This window comes from Gobio gobio (assembly GCF_949357685.1).
Source record: "Gobio gobio genome assembly, chromosome: 21".
Taxonomy (NCBI): Eukaryota; Metazoa; Chordata; class Actinopteri; order Cypriniformes; family Gobionidae; genus Gobio; species Gobio gobio.
The window spans coordinates 16,571,693-16,588,931 of NC_137117.1; the positions used below are offsets into that span (position 1 = coordinate 16,571,693).

Genomic DNA, 17,239 nt, shown 5'->3' on the forward strand with positions numbered 1-17,239 from the left:
GTGTATGTTGTCAGAGAAATTCGCTACAATATAATGACCTCTACAGAAGAAAAAACCTCTATTCTGGGTCTCAGGATGATATTTCTGTCTCTTGCAGAGTGGCATTTATTATTTAGATGTCACTTCCGAAAATTTGCTGCATGCAATTGGACGTCGGTCCTCTTAGCAACAATAGTTTTATTCAATGAATGTTATAGACTGTAGCCTCGAAAGCGAGCCACGATCGCTACGATCCATAAAATGCTGTTACTTTTCAGTTCATCGCAATCTCACAAATTTCCGTTATAAAAATTAAGTTGTCAATAATAAATCTCTTACATCATGTCTTGACTTTGTTAATGAGAGGTTTTGCAGAAACTGGCGTTTTGACGTTTTGAACGGTGAGATTCTGATCGTGTTCGAGAGAGCAACAACTATATCTTTGATTGGCTACATTACTCACCGCTGCAAAAAAGAATGCTGTAAATAGATGATGCTCTCCAGAGCTCGGACACAAATGTTCAAATCTGTTTCGCTAATATTATTACATTATCAACTGAGGGTGCTTTTGCTTGCGTTTGAGGGTGCACCCCCGTAGAACCGGGCCTGATTGCGTGCCGTTGCGATATGCATATCACGATATGTACATTTGCGATATTTCAATGATTTCGATATATTGTGCAGCCCTAGCGGGTATGATGTCATTGATAGGTGACGCATTGGACACGGTCCGTGTTCTTGTTAAAATTGCTTATTTCTCTGGATTTAAATATTCTGCTAATATTATTACATTATCAACTGAGGGTGCTTTTGCTTGCGTTTGAGGGTGCACCCCCGTAGAACCGGGCCTAATTGCATGCCGTTGTGATATGCATATCACGATATGTACATTTGCGATATTTCAATAATTTCGATATATTGTGCATCCCTAGCGGGTATGATGTCATTGATAGGTGACGCATTGGACACGGTCCGTGTCCTGGTTAAAATTGCTTATTTCTCCGGATTTAAATATTCTTGGCAACATTTGGGATAATGTAAGTACACAAGTCAACAAAATATATAACATTGTTCTAGTGGGTTTTGGATATTTTAATCCAAACACAAGTCAACAAAATATATCTTACATATTGTTCCTTTAAAATACAATAAGTATTTAATTGAGCACATTTTGTTTTTATAAAACACGTTACACATTAGACAACACAAGATGAACATTGTTTCTTTTCTAGCTGCTGTGCATTTTAAATAATTAGATTTTTCTTTTTTCCCCTCATAAAGCTCTGTACTCAGCACTGGCTGGGGGGATTACAAATAAACCTTATTATACTTCTATCCAAAACCAAGGAGTGTAAATGTTTATTTTGTGATGTTATAATCCAACATGATTGGTCAGTCTATTCCATCGTTCATTCTATCTTTTCCCTTCCCCCAAACAAAATCAAAACATGACAACATGTGCAGCGTCTGTGTCACGTGTAAGAAGCTGCAGAGACGGAGAGCTCGGGATAAATCGGTGAGTGATCGACAGGGTCAAGAACCAATCAGCTCGGGAATCCCGGGTAGCAACACAGTAAATACAAATACGACGGCCAATCACAATCGACGGGAGGCGTGTCTTACATTCCGCTTTTCTGACTGTTTACTTCCGTCAATATCCAAAGAAAAGCTGAAAATTATCACCATAACAAAGGACTCGCTGTAAGTAAAGTTAAATATACGTCCGTTATCAATGCAAATACTTGACTTTGCGCGTGAAACAACAATAGAGGTAGATACTAAAGCTGTCTTTAGTGTTTTGTCGACGTTTAAAAAGATAAGGTTCCTGGCAGGCTTTGCATTTGAGCAAATTTATTGGCAGTAACGTTATTTGGTCCAGAAGCCAAAGCTTAAATACAATTTACAAATTAATATCGAAATGCAAAATGTTTGTTTTTTCAAAGATAATCTTCTAACAGTTACATCAAGATTGTGAAATAAGTTTTTTTGAGCTTTGAATGTCTGTTATTGTGTGTTGTCTGATCAGATCATAATGATATGTGATGAGCCTTTTATGTGTTACAAACAATGGTTTGAGATAAGAGTCTCTTATAATTTAGGAGCAGGTGGAAGATGCCGTTCTTGGGCCAAGACTGGAGATCACCAGGCTGGAGCTGGATCAAAACTGAGGACGGCTGGAAACGATTTGAGTATTTCAGCCACAAATTGGGAGATAACATCAATGAACTTGGCTTGGAAGAGTAAGACATGCTATGAATTATGTCGATATATAATGTGTAGTGACTGTTTGATCTGGATCTAGGGTGATAGTTTTGGGGTTCAAACCTGCAACCTCTCAGTTACCACCTCCGAGTTTTAACCACAAGGCTACACCACCCAAAAAAAGCATTGAGGAACAGACTAAAAAGGAAGTGTGTATGTCATGTGGGAAGTCAGGTGTGCTATTGTAAGCATCTGTTGTTATTGTCTGAAGTGGCGTAGAACAGACATCCCTGAACTGGTTGTATTCAGTCTGACCGTGCTGTCATGGAAACAGTAACGTGGTTGTCTGGTTTTGGCTATTTGAGGATGCAAGTAGTTGTTTGGATAGTTTTAGTGTGAATCTGCATCCTATGTCTGTGCGTTAAATTTCACTAGACAATAGACATGTGTGGGTCATGTAAGCTAAACATCTTCAGGACTTGCCTCATTGAGCAATACTTGGATTAATAATTAAAAAGAACACATTGTCTTGTTTATTTGCACTAGGTTTTATTGCATTCTGTGTCTGGTTTATCTTAGTACTCTAGTCGAAATTGCATGCTTGCCATTTGTTAATCACATTATACTTTTGTAGGTCGTAGCCTCTGCTAGATGTAAATGTAATGCCTAAAGCTTATTTTGGCATGTTCATAATTAACTTTACCTTATTAACTCTCCAGGTTGGACAATGACAACAAGGAGAACATCTACGTGGGAGATGTCTGTGAAGTAGCTGCCATAAAGAGAAAAAAGGACTTTTTCAACAACAACACTAAATCACAGTGTAAATATCACACTCGCACTTAATTACAACAAATTTCAAAGTGAATTAGAGTTTCTTGGGACAATTGGCTATTATGCAGTTTAGCAGTCATTATACAAAAATATATGACACAACAGTGATCTCAAATTTAAAGGGATAGTTCACAGAAAAATGAAAATGTTGTCATAATTTACTCGCCCTCAAGTTGTTCCAAACCTGTATGAGTTTCTTTGTTCTGTTGAACACAAAAGAAGATATTTTGCATTTACATTCACATTCTAAAATATCTTCTTTTGTCTTCAGCAGAACAAAGAAACTCACACAGGTTTGGAACAACTTGCGGATGAGTAATGATGACAATTTTCATTTTTGAGTGCACTATCGCTTTAAAAGTGAGCTAGAATATCTGGAACAGTGGGCCATTTATAAAGTTTAGTGGTCATTATACACATTTTGTTGACTACAGAATGACACATTTGACCAATCAGAATTAAGTTTTCCAGAGCTGTGTAATAATTGCTAATTAGTACTACATAATGCTTAATTACATCATACATAATTATCACAACAATGATCCCAAATTTAAAAGTGAACTACAGTTTTTTGGGACAATGGGCAATTATACAATTTAGTGGTCATTATACAAAAGAAATGTCCACAGAATGCTACATTCAAGTTTCACAGAGATCTCTCGGATAATTACAAATTTAATAGTAAACTTTTTTTTTTTACATCCCACCCAATCACAGATAAATGCAAATAAAAACCGAAGCATTTAAAGTGATAGTTCACCCAAAAATGAAAATTCTGTCATCATTTACTCACCCTCGAATAGTTTCAAACCTGTATGGATTTCTTTCTTTTGTTGAACACAAAAGAGGATATTTTGAAGAATGTCGGTTTCCATTTCCATTGATTTCCATTTGTATTCTTTATCCATACAGTGGAAGTCAATGGGAACCGAAACTGTTTGGTTACCAACATTCTTCAAAATATCTTCTTTTGTGTTCCGCAGAAGAAGGATCATTTTTAGGTGGACTATCCCTTTAAGGATATAATGTATGGGTTAAATATATTGTATCCTTTTTCTTAGTTTTATACCAGGAGAGGTGGATCTACGTTCAGAAGGAGAGTACGAGAGAGGTGAGAGGAATTATGTCATAGCATCAACACGTACAAGACTCAAAGAGTAGCAAATTAACAACATAATGAGTCACAGAAAGTTATTGTTAATATTTCACAGTTCTGCCATTAGTCTTTTCCGATCTCTTTCAATACGCACAATGTGTTTGTTGTTCCAGAGACATGGGTACTGTACGCTTGGTGAGGCCTTCAATCGTCTGGACTTTTCCAGCGCCATTCAGGATGTGCGGCGATTCAACTATGTAGTCAAAGTAAGATGTTCTGATCTCAGCTGAACAATTGCTGGAATACCTCTCTCTATTGAAATCACTTTCTCTGCTTCCCTTCCGTATAGGCTTTTATCATAACTTCCGCGTTCGAAAAGCGTACGCCTCAAATAGGAGTCCATAGCACAGGCTTTATTTATCTCAAATTCAGCAAAGATACTTCTGAAAAGTTTACAATCATTTACAATAAATCTGAAACAGTAAAATGGAGAGCGGGCAAGCCATACTGTAAGTATATGTGCAATACTTCAGAGTCTGATCACCTTATTTTATTACAGAACTGCAATAATACCATACAAACAACAGATCACATTAAAAAGTATTACAATTAGACAAAGCTTACAATATTAATTACGACTGAAGTCTGTTTTGGGGGATTAAATTAAAGGTTTGGGGAAAACATGACTTCTGTTCTGACAGGTCACAACCAGACTAAGTGAGCTTGATTTGGAGGTGCCTGTTATGGTGCCCCGGCATACTTTGGGCAGGAAGACTCAGCAAAAGCACAGAGGCTTAACTGCTGGGGTTGGGTGTCACTGGCGGTCGGGGGGAGGGGGCGCAGAACGGGGGAACGGAGAGAGGTGTCCATCTCGGGGGTGTCTGTTGGTTGTGGAGCGGCTCCCTGACCTAGAGAATAGTGTATATCCACAATAACTTTATTGACTAGTCTAAATGTATTATTATTATTACTAATACTATTACTATAAATTACTAATGCTACCACTACTACTACTATTATTATCATGAATATTATTGTTGTTACTACTACCACCACTACTACTATTATTAATAATACTATTACTGTTATTATAAATTACTAATGTTACCACTACTACTACTATTATTATCATGAATATTATTGTTGTTACTACTACCACCACTACTACTATTATTAATAATACTATTACTGTTATTTTAATTACTAATGCTACCACTACTACTACTATTATTATCATGAATATTATTGTTGTTACTACTACCACCACTACTACTATTATTAATAATACTATTACTGTTATTATAAATTACTAATGTTACCACTACGATTTCTATTATTGTCATGAATATTATTGTTGTTACTACTACCATTACCACTACTATTACTATTATTATCATGAATATTATTGTTGTTACTACCACTACTGCTATTATTATTATTATTGTTGTTATAATTATAATTATGATTACTACTTCGACTTCAACTGTATTACTATTTTCTTTCTCTTGGTTTTTGTTTTGTTCTCGTTTTTCTCTCTTCTGTACGTGTATGTATATCATTGATCTTCCTACCTTGTATAAACTACTGTTTTGTCAACAACAACAAAAAAGATTTGGGGAAAACGTATTAAATAAAAAAAATGTCATTCACTTACTTTACGATGCAATCATCAATAATTAAATCAAATTGAAATTGTTTAAATAAAGAAATATTTCCAGCCCATACACGATTATTCAAAAATAACTGGTTTGATCATTGTAAACGTCTCATATCCTCCATGTTTGAGTGCAATGATTGGATATCATTATAGTGTAGACAAAATTGGATGGTAATATAATGCAAAAATAAACAGAAATCTAATTAAATAGTAAGTAACTTGGCAGTAGGCAGTAACTTGAGCTGCGCGCAGCTTGTTAATCTCATGACTGGCAACACTGATAATAGCGCTGCTCAGATAATGTTACACAATAAAATAAAAGATGACATACATAGCAGGGTATCATGTAAATCTAAATTTTTACCATTTAAATAAACAATTTTAAATATTGACGTTTATTGTTAAGTTCAACTGTAAGTTAAGTTTAATTTTTGGTTACACTTTATTTTAAGGTGACGTAGTTACATTGTAATTACTCAAATAAGTAATATTATTAAAGGGTTGGTTCACCCAAAAATGAAATTTCAGTCATTAATTACTCGCCCTTATGTCGTTCCAAACTTGTAAGACCTTCGTTCATCTTCGGAACACAAATGAAGATATTTTTGATGAAATCCGAGAGATCTCTGACCCCTCCAAAAACAGCAATTTATCTAACACTTTCAAGGCCCAGAAAGGTAATACATCGTTAAAATAGTCCATGTGACTCCAGTGGTTCAACCTTAATGTTATGAAAAAAATAAATAAAAATCACATGCATGCGTTGTGGTGCTCACGTGAACAGCTTCGGCCAATGGGAAGCTGGCGTTCTGGTGTAGCGCTGACGTAACTCGAAAGCACTGGACTGTATTTACTACATCACCAGCGTAGGAGACTGACACAGACGTGAAGAAATAAAGAATAAAGTTAGGGTTATGAAATTAATAAAGTTTTGTTTGTTTTTGCGCACAAAAAGTATTCTTGACGCTTTATAACATTAAGGTTGAACCACTGGACTATTTTATTGTGGTCTTTCCTACCTTTCTGGGCCTTGAAAGTGTTAATTACATTACTGTCTATGGAGGGGTCAGAGAGCTCTCGGATTTCATCAAAAATATCTTCATTTGTGTTGTGAAGATGAACGAAGGTCTTATGGGTTTGGAACAACATGAGGGTGAGTAATTAATGACAGAATTTTCATTTGTGGGTGAACTAACCCTTTAACTACATGTATTTACTATAGAGTTAGGGTTTGGTTTAGGGTTAGTTACTTGTAATTATGCATCATTTACAGTTATTACTATAGTAAGTACATGTAGTAACATGTAGTAAACCTTAAAGGAACACTCCACTTTTTTTGAAAATAGGCTCATTTTACAAGTCCCCTAGAGTTAAATAGTTGAGTTTTACCGTTTTTGAATCCATTCAGCCGATCTTTGTATCTGGCGGTAGCACTTTAGCATAGCTTAGCATACATCATTGATTCTGATCAGTCCATTAGCATCTCATTCAAAAAATGACCAAAGACACTTTCAATATTTTTCTTATTTAAAACTTGACTCTTCTACAGTTACATCGTGTGCTAAGACCAACTGAAAATCAAAAGTTTCGATTTTCTACATCTATATGGCTAGGAACTATACTCTCATTCCTGCGTAATAGTCGCGGATCTTCACGGCCGTACCATGGCTGCAGCGGCGCAATGATTCGCTGGTATTCTGTGAAAGATGGTGGTAGTATACACCTTCGACTTACTATCACAGCCCTTTACAACACACAGAACCATGGCTAAACACACAGGTAAATCCACAACACAATTTGTCGGCTGCAAGCCTGAAACTTTCTCTGCAACTACACGAACTTAGTGCCGGTCACATTGAAAGTTACCTAGCTGGGGGCTACTCTCAGGCGCTGTAATATCATTGCGCCGCTGCAGCCATGGTACTGCCGCGAAGATCCGCGACTATTACGCAGGAATGAGAAAGTAGTTCCTAGCCATATAGGTGTAGAAAATCGCAACTTTTAATTTTCAGTTGGTCTTAGCACACGATGTAACTGTAGAAGAGTCAAGTTTTAAATAGGAAAAATATTGAAAGTGTCTTTGGTCATTTTTTGAATGAGATGCTAATGGACTGATCAGAATCAATGCTGTATGCTAAGCTATGCTAAAAGTGCTACCGCCAGATACAAAGATCGGTTGAATGGATTCAAAAACGGTAAAACTCAACTATTTAACTCTAGTGGACTTGTAAAATGAGCCTATTTTCAAAAAAATTGGAGTGTTCCTTTAAAATAAAGTGTTACCTAATTTTCTTCACAAAAATGGCATCCGTCCATAGACAATAATGCAGGCGGAAATTTGTTTACGCAACTAATCGGAGCCAGATGTGATAAAGGCCTATTCTCTCTCGCTTTACCCCTCTCTGTTTCTTTCTCTTTTAGCTTTTGCAGTTGATTGCCAAGTCCCAGCTGACATCTTTGAGTGGAGCTGCTCAGAAAAACTATTTTAATGTCCTGGAGAAGATTGTGAGAAAAAGTGAGCTGATCTTTCAGAATTATTCACACATGGCCTGAAATATGTGCATCTACAAGTTGATATTAAATTGCTGTTTATTTGTTTGGCAGTTATGGATGACCATCATAACCCACGGCTGATAAAGGCTTTGCTGCATGATTTAAGCTCCACCCTCTGCATCCTCATCCGAGAAGTTGGGAAGTCTGTGCTGGTTGGCAACATCAACATTTGGGTCTGCCGTTTAGAAACCATCTTAAACTGGCAACAGCAGCTCAACAATTTGCAAATTCCAAAGGTAGTCTTTTTCGCAGACTTTATATGGGAAGCGCAAAAAATCTTTTTCAAAAATCTTAACTTTAAAACAAACAAATAAATACAAATTAACAATAAAAAAAATTCTATTAATGGGCTAGTCAACTTTACAGCCACATCTAGTTGGTTATGGCATGACTAATTCATATAAATAGGAAGAAGAAAAAAACATTTCTTATATAAATAAGGAAAGGTTATCAAATTATATAAATAATGTACATTTAAAGGCCCACTGAAGTGCCTTGAAACACGCAGCATTATTCAATGTGTTGATGTGATTTCCACTGAAAAACAGAAGACAGCTCTTCCCCTTTTTTTAAAATAGCCAATAGCGTTTTGTTTTTATCACAGCTCGACCAGAGCCATTGTAAAGCCGCCGCAGTTTCCTCCTATCTCTATCCGTTTCTCCCCCATATTGCATTGAAATATAGCATTCTGTGCAGAATTCAAATGGGTGCGATGTATTTTTTTATGACTCTTGCATATGATCTGCACTGTGCTATCGTGTCTTTGGACTGGAGCAGACTGTGTGCGCGTTGGAAAGTCTGAATCGTATCCTGTCCCCTATATAGTGCACTATGTAGAAAATAGTAAATGTGTGAAGTGACCGATTTTAGCCGCAGCTTGAGCATCTATTTATAATGTAAGGGGCGGGACGCTTCGGATTCTAGAGAGCATTTGATTGGACATAAAATCTGATGAGAAGCTGAAGTGCAGAGTGATGTCATTAAAATCATTGATCCATATTGGCGGAAGTGAGAGAAGTTTTGAATGCTTATGTCTTCTAAATGCAAATTTTGTCATTGTTTTGGAGCACACTAGCCCATAGATAACAGTAAAGCTAACATATTTATACTAAAAGACAACAAAAACTTCAATTTTGATTTCATGGGGACTTTAAGATCGCTGTCTGATTAACTTTTAGAACCAAAGTGAACTGTTCAATCTTGTTTTTCTTGTGGTTGCACTTGACAAACAACCTTCTGTTTGTATTTACATACATAATGCTAAATATGTTTCTTTGCAGCAAGTTTCAAATGGGATGACACTGAGCGACCTCCCTTTGCACATGCAAAACAACATCCTGTACAAGTTTACTGATGCCTGTGACATCATCAGTCTGGGACAAGCCACACCAACACTGCACATGCTCAGTGAGGACCGGCAACTGTGGAAGAAACTGTGCCACTTTCATTTTGCTGAGAAACAGGTGAGGAATAAGAAGTTATTAAGTCACTCATAATTGGATGTTTAGTCAGTTGGAGTCATTTCACCTTTCGCCACTGCTCTTCATTACCTGCATGGATGCGGCGACTGCAGATCTGCAGGCAACACATCCCTGGACAATACTTTATCAAGGGGGTAATCCTGCACCCGGAAAGCGTACCTTCCATAGGGGAAGCCATTGCTAACCAATGCCATCACCTGCTGTTAGCATTCCATTGACTCCCATTCATTTGACAGCCAATAACTTTACATCTGAGGTGTTTAAAGATTCCCTTTGTCTATTGTTTATTTCTAAAGAAACACGACAATGTATAAAAGGCTCCATTACCTTGTATCTTACACTTTCGCCCCGTAGAAGCCGTTTTTGTAAAAAATAGGCTAACGATTGCGTCATAACCACGCGACTCTGTCGCATAGTAGAGAAATTACCGTATAGACAGGAGGAGAAGCTTGCAGGCAATCTTTTGCTGTCTATGAGGCAATCGGGGGGACGTGGAGGCATAAAGTCCGATAAAGTCAAGGGAGAAGCATGAGGAGAAGCCCATAGAGAGCCAAAAGCAACGGGACAAAATATTTCAACAACGTGATTCAGATTTCACTTTGCACAACTACTAGAAGACTGTCAGACTGGTTGCTCACATCACATCTACGTCGTCTGCGCAGTACGCTCAGCCATCAGGAAGTGAGTGCTTCTAATTGACTTATTTCTGTCCATTTCTTTTACTGTCTATGTACTTTATGCGGACAGTATACTCCTCGCTGACAGTGAGCGGCAAAACCTCCAAGACCACACACAACAGTGGAAACACCACCTGGACCAGAATGGACTACGGTTCAACATCGACAAGACAGAGTACCCCCCCACCCCCAGACCAGGGATACCATCAGTATCGACGGCATAGACCTGAAGAAGGCCACCCAATTCAGATACCTTGGCGACAGCCTCCCAGATGTCCAGTCCTGAGTCAACGCTGCCTGGTTGAAATGGCGCCATGTCACCAGCGTCCTCTGCGATTAAACGTATGCCTCAAGGTAAAGATTTATAAGTCGGTCCAGTCGCCCTATATGGAGCAGAGTGTTGGCCTGCGACCAACAGGCACGAACAGGCCCTTCATGTAATGGAGATGCGGATGTTCAGGTGGACACTAGGGCTAACCCGATGGGATGGAGAAATGAATGAGGATGTCAGAAAGACCATGGGAATAGCACCGATCATGGAGAAGATGAGGGAAGCGCGACTTCGATGATATAGCCACGTAGTCAGGAGCGAGAAAGAGTCCATAGCGAAGAGGGCCCTCAACCCTGAAGGAAAGCGACCCAGAGGAAGACCAAAGAAGCAATGGATGGATCGGATAAAGGAAGACATGAAACATGACAATGTCGACTCCGATGATGCCCTCGAACGGAAGAAATGGAGAGCAAACTGCCAAAAAGCGGACCCCGCATTACGACGGGACAAACGCTAGGAGAGAGAGAGAGTCAGTTGGAGTCATAACCATCACAAATACTCTATCAATATTTATTTTTTCAAGATTTTAAGTGGTCAAAGGTGGCACTAATTAAAGTATCACCCAGATATGATTGTCTGTTTAGGCATTTATGAATGAGGTTTTGTCTGAGATTCTTTAATATGAATCACTTTGGAGATTCAGAATTGTTGAAAATTGAGGCAGCGGCTTAATTTGTGCACAAGATGGCAGTACAGAAGCATCATGCCAAGTGTGCCAAGCCAAAGCACTTTGATCGCCCCCTGGTGGCTGGCTGCAGTATAGGTCATAAACCCCACACTCTGTGATCGAATGGGACATGAGCCAAACTAAAAATCCAATCCAATTACACTTAAAAAAAAATCCAAAGATGGTTTCTGTCATTTTAGGTAGTTCTCATCACCCAGACGTATGTTCACATGTTTGTTTTTCCAATAAATTTGGTTTTAGTTAGTTATTTGGCGCTATAAAATGGGGTGTAACGTCATGATTGACAATTGTGCTTGCAATCGAGTCTGTATGGGCGGGACCTTTGATAGCGTGGCTCCACCTCAGGATCACAACTGCACAGACTCTGGCTCAGGATGACGTAATCGACGGCGATATTTTGGCTTCACTTCGCTGTTCATCTTTTTGTACAGTCTATGCATCGTGCACCTATAAACTGCTGGTGTGCAAAAGAGGCCTCTGTTCCTCTGCAGAACTCACCCTCAGTCTCTTGTGTTTGTGTGTGTTCAGTTCTGCAGGCACTTGATTCTGTCAGAGAAGGGCCATGTGGACTGGAAGCTGATGTTTTTCACACTTCAGAAATACTACCCTCCGAAAGAACAGTACGGAGACACTCTGCAGTTCTGCCGGCACTGTAGCATCCTCTTCTGGAACGTAAGAAATCCTTTTTAAATGTCAAACATTCTGGCCTGTGAATTAACAGTAGGACATCCATCCGGATTTTGTTTCTGTTTAGATGTAAGTGCTCTTCTCAAACGTTTCCCTTGTTGAAGCCCAGTGTTGTGATCTTCTAGAACTGCAGTTTGTGGTCAGAAACCCCGTAAAGACAGGCATATTAATAGATAAACATCAGTTTGTTTCAGTGAGCTTTTATTTAAAACATTTGGGGACGGTAAGATTTTTAAATGGTTTTGAAAGTAGTCTCACCAAGGCAATAATATTGTGTCATTCAATTTAATTTTTTTTAATTATCCAATAACTCCCAAAATCCCCAAACGTTTCAACAGTTGTATAATTAAAAGAATAGTTCGCCTAAAAATGAAAATTCACTCACACTCAGTTAAATACATGATGACAGATGCTGAAGGCACTTCGAAAAGTTTAATTTGAACAGTTTTAGGTTATATCTACTCAATTTGCCCTCTGTGATATCAGCCCTTTTCTTGTACCCTTTGACCTTTGCCCTTTTTATTCTTTTCCTGTTCTCCTCCTGGTCCCTTATCTCCCAAAGGACAGACACCTGGCTTTGATCTTTAAGGTACATGCTAAATCCCATTTTAATGTGCCAGCTTTTTCAAATTAGTGTCTGTTAATACATTTTATTTCATTTCATCGGTCCTTTTTCTTTTTCTCTTCACCTGTCATCATCTGTTTCTGCCCATCATTCTTTCTTACACAACTGGACTTGATCTGTCTTGTCTGTATTGCTAATACTTGAGTAGATGTATTTATCTGAATGTCTTTTTCCCATTTGCTTTCTTTTTTTTGATGGCGTTGTGTTTCACATCAACATTATACACTAAGGGCGTGTGTCCACCAAAGCATTTTTTCCCGGAAGCTAGCGTATTTTTTCCATTTGTATTCAATGGGAGCGACGCGTTTTTAAAACGGCAGCAGTGTGATGAGGTGCTGAGCGTCTGTTTCAGACTGAGTGCTCTTTTTTTTAACGATCGACGAGAGTTGAAGAAAGTTCAACTTTGGGTAAAACCAAGCGGCAACCTCCCCCAGTTTCTCTTGAAGCCAATATGGAAGTGCCTTAAACTGCAATTCATTGACTGGCCACTAGGGACAGGCTCCAGAAGGGAGCAGAATCTCATTGAGCCCCATGTTAAAATGTCCAACTTTACAGCAGAAAAACACATGTACAAATTGTGGTTTTGGTCTATACAGCTAATTTTGCCCTTCATGACAACTGTGAGGGGGGTGAAGAAAAAAAAATAAAAACAGTATAACTCATTTGATTACAATTTTACAGTATATAAAGCCTTAAAGTTCTGCATAATGAAGGGCGTGGCCACTTTGAGTAACAGGTGGATTGCCGTTTGTCTGTTAGTCATCACGTCCCGCCTCTTTGCCCATTTTCAGTTATCCTGGAGTGACGAGCGGTGACGTGCTGCCAGGATGGCAACAGTCTTACGGGTGACGTCAAGGACACTACGTCAATATTTTTTTTACAGTCTATGGTAAAAACCCAGCTGTCCAATCACAGTAGGGGAGGGGCGGGACAAATACCACTGACCAACTGTCACATTCACCTTGTACAACGATAACAAATGACAACAACAAGCACATCTCTTCATCCTAGTGCAAGTACGTTACATTGTGTCGTCATTTTTATATTCAGAAACAAACTATTTGCAAAATCAGATTCTAGTAACAGTTCCACGGATATTCCATTTCCGCACATATAGCTTCTCAGCTGAAAAAACCCACATCAAGCCATTTTCAGAAGAGCCAGTTTACAACTGGCTAAAAATGCTTTGTTGGACACACGTTTATGCTCCTCTCTACTGATCACTTGAACATACATACTATTGCTATGTTGTTTCCATCACGCATTTTGAAGTATCGCATTTGAAAAGATTTAAGATTAAAGCAAATGTGGCGAATAAAGCAAAAAGCGGGCTTAACATAAAACTGCTGCTGCTGGCAAACAGCGGTCTTTCGGCTTTGGCCGCGACTCTGGAAGCTTTAGCTTTTCTATGAGAAAAGAACAAAGAACGGCACTGAAGTCATTCTTTAAAAAGATGTGTCCGGAGTTTTGCCAACCTGATACCTGATCTATCAACTAGCTCCGCTGGTGGGGAAACGCATGGCACAACCCGCTTGTGATTGTTGTCTCACCACTGATAGCGCTCTGGTTGGTTGCAGCGCTATCCTATTGCGTGCAGAGTTTGAAAGACAACCATTTATCCCACCCCTCAGATTGAGCCCTGCCAATGGTGTGTTCCCAGACCCAACATCTAGATGTGGATCTGGCTTGCACTTCCTGATGAACTGCTGCTAAACATCACTATAAAGAAAAGTAGGAGAAGATGCACATAAATTCTAAAAATGTGCATAAAAATAGTATGCGCTCAATTCAAGAGGATAATATTTTCATCTGAAGACATGCACTTAAACTACGATGGAAACACATTTACAGAATCAATCCCTCAACACGCAAAAAAAAATGTGACTTCGCCTCAACACTGGATGTGATTGGATAACTGGACTAACCAGTGGACCGATTTCATTGCATAGCATATCAAATGTAGGTTTGATCATCCTGAAAGGCCATCAGAATGATTTGGTTTAATTCCCTCCCAGAACTGTCTCACATGATTGCGTTCCCAAACATCCGAACGCAAGATAACATGACAGCATTTGTGGCGTTTCACCTGCACGCTCTGAGAAGCATTTATGATGTACGAAAAAAGAGCCATAGTGGCTTCCCCAATTGCAGGAACTTTATTTTTTATTACATATATTTTACGTCAATTTCCCAGTAAGAGATTATTTCGTTCTCTTGAACACATGAGATGGAAATGGTGCTTTATGCGATATTCCAATTTTGCGCACAAGTTAAATTCGCAACTTTGTATGGAAACATAGCTAACGTGGCTTCAACTTTTGCATGGACAAAAAGCACTGACGCTTTCCTCCAAGAATGTTTTAAATCCGCTCTTTTCATCGCAGGACTCAGGACATCCTTGCACGGCAAACGATCCCGACAGCTGCCTCACCCCCGTCTCTCCCCAGCACTTCATAGACCTCTTCAAGTTCTGAGATTCAGAATGTCCTTGGACCTCTCACCTTCCGAAACACCTGCAAACAAACACCTCTAATCAAGACTCTGAACCTTTCTCCAGTCAACCATGTTTCTTCTTCTCCTTTACGTTTACCAGACGGTCGTTCTGTGATTAAAAAGTGTGAAAGTTCAATCCTCTGACAATGTAACAAATGATTGAATTTTCTTTTGCTTCACTCAAACTTTTAAGGGCTTATGGAAAGATGTCATATTATTAGTGTTTCTTTCGTATTGGCCTCGTTTTTTTAGTTCTGTTGTGTTCATCTGTTCTTCAAGCACAGCTAGATGGGAGATGAAGAGCGAAAAGAGGCGGGATAAGGGAAGGATTGTGTGTTAAAAGCAAAATAAAATTGCTTTTGGGAAAGATGAACTGAAGTGAAAAGCGTGGGAGATCACAAGCGGAGGTTATCTCTGTCTTTTCATGTATGTATTTTCTTCTCTGTACCGATGGAATGCACGTCAGAAATAGTCGTAAGTTAATGTTTACGTGAGTTCTTGTGTTGTCTTGTCGTGCTGTGCGTATATATATATTTGATGCGTCAACACTAAAGTCTACATTTGCATTTGCTGCACAAAACAACTTTTTACGATACACTTTTGTCAAGTCTGTCGTGAGGGCAGATGGAAAATCTAATGTAAGCTTTGCTATTTATGAACAAATGTATTTTATATCCTTTCTCTGAACTTTGTAATATTCCTTTACTATTCATGTAATATAAACGTTATTGAAATGGCTGTAGGATGTGTTTGGTACTATCAAGCATTTGCAAGAAATTTAAAATTAAAACTTTTGGAACAAAAATTCATTCGTTTGTTTGTTTCCATCGATCTATAAAATCATTATCTCCTCGGTCCCTTCAAAAATGTTCACAAAAAATAAAAATAAATCATTTAAAAATGACCTCAACATTGATAATTAAAGTGACACTATGTAAAATTTTTTTAGTAAAATATCCAAAAACCACTAGGCCAGTGTTATATATTTTGTTCAGTTGAGTACTTACCTAATCTCAAATGTTTCAAACTATTTGTAAATCGTGAGAAAATTGCTATTTTAACCGAGGAACCGGGACGTGTGAAGAGTCGCCTGTCGATTGCGTCATAAACTGTGTTACCCTCGGTTTTATTCTGCAGAAACGCTTTACTCTCACTGCCGTTTGCATCAAGTGTCATAGCAGCCACCGAGTGAACGCACAGAGTAACTTAATAACATCACTAACACCCTCAGATGTATCTAATATGATAAACAGAGCTGCGTTACCTCATTCTCATGGCCGGAAAAGCGGAAATGGCGCCGGCGACAGTGGCATAATAAAAGTCCCGCCGCCGACTATGCCATAATAAAGGTCCCGCTGCTCGCGGGGCTTGTGTTGCGCTCTTCTTATTAACAATCGCTCCTGCTTCATACTACAGTAAGGTTAATAATCACATCCATGAACATGATTTCTGCCCGAGTCCTATCCCGATTCTTTCCCACCGTTTGTGAGGTGAAGACATGTCGAAAGATTCAGCGCTCAAACGTGGCGTCATCAAACTATGCCTTGAATAGGCAGGGCTCTACATAGCGACCATTTTGGGCGCATTTGCACCTGAAAATTACTGCGTGCGACTGTGAAAAAATATTTAGGCGCACCGGTGCGAGTGACCCAATCGAGTCTCATGAATAGATGTAGCCTATAATACAATCGAAATAAAAACTACAACTGCCAAAGTGCATCAACACTGACTGAGCAACAGTTACGTTTCGTTCTGCGATCGACTGCTTGTCATGCCTTCTGTCAGCAGAGCATGCGCAAAAAACGTGTGCGACGGACTACACTTCACAGATAGTTTACAGGTGAAACGGGTGAGACGCAGCCATGCGCACTTACCAGACGCCTCGCGCTGCTGATGTTTATTTGCAGCCAAATCCAAATGAACTAGAAATACCACA

General features: G+C 38.9%; 1 protein-coding gene across 5 annotated transcripts; it reads left to right on the forward strand.

The window, feature by feature from the left end:
* Window positions 1-1,449: 1,449 nt before the first annotated feature.
* fbxo25 (F-box protein 25) lies at window positions 1,450-16,177 on the forward strand. Of its 5 annotated transcripts, none has more exons than XM_079802562.1 (11): window positions 1,450-1,495; window positions 2,079-2,219; window positions 2,901-3,004; window positions 4,077-4,126; window positions 4,285-4,377; window positions 8,190-8,283; window positions 8,373-8,557; window positions 9,602-9,784; window positions 12,027-12,170; window positions 12,748-12,774; window positions 15,195-16,111. In XM_079802562.1, exons 2-11 carry the CDS (start codon window positions 2,092-2,094, stop codon window positions 15,282-15,284), a joined length of 1,098 nt encoding a protein of 365 aa, XP_079658688.1. In that variant the 5' UTR covers window positions 1,450-1,495; window positions 2,079-2,091; the 3' UTR covers window positions 15,285-16,111. The 5 variants fall into 5 exon arrangements, with proteins under 5 accessions (XP_079658688.1, XP_079658689.1, XP_079658686.1 ...); XM_079802560.1 differs by lacking the exon at window positions 1,450-1,495 and adding an exon at window positions 1,587-1,680; XM_079802561.1 differs by lacking the exon at window positions 1,450-1,495 and adding an exon at window positions 1,671-1,750.
* The last annotated feature ends 1,062 nt before the right edge of the window (window positions 16,178-17,239 follow it).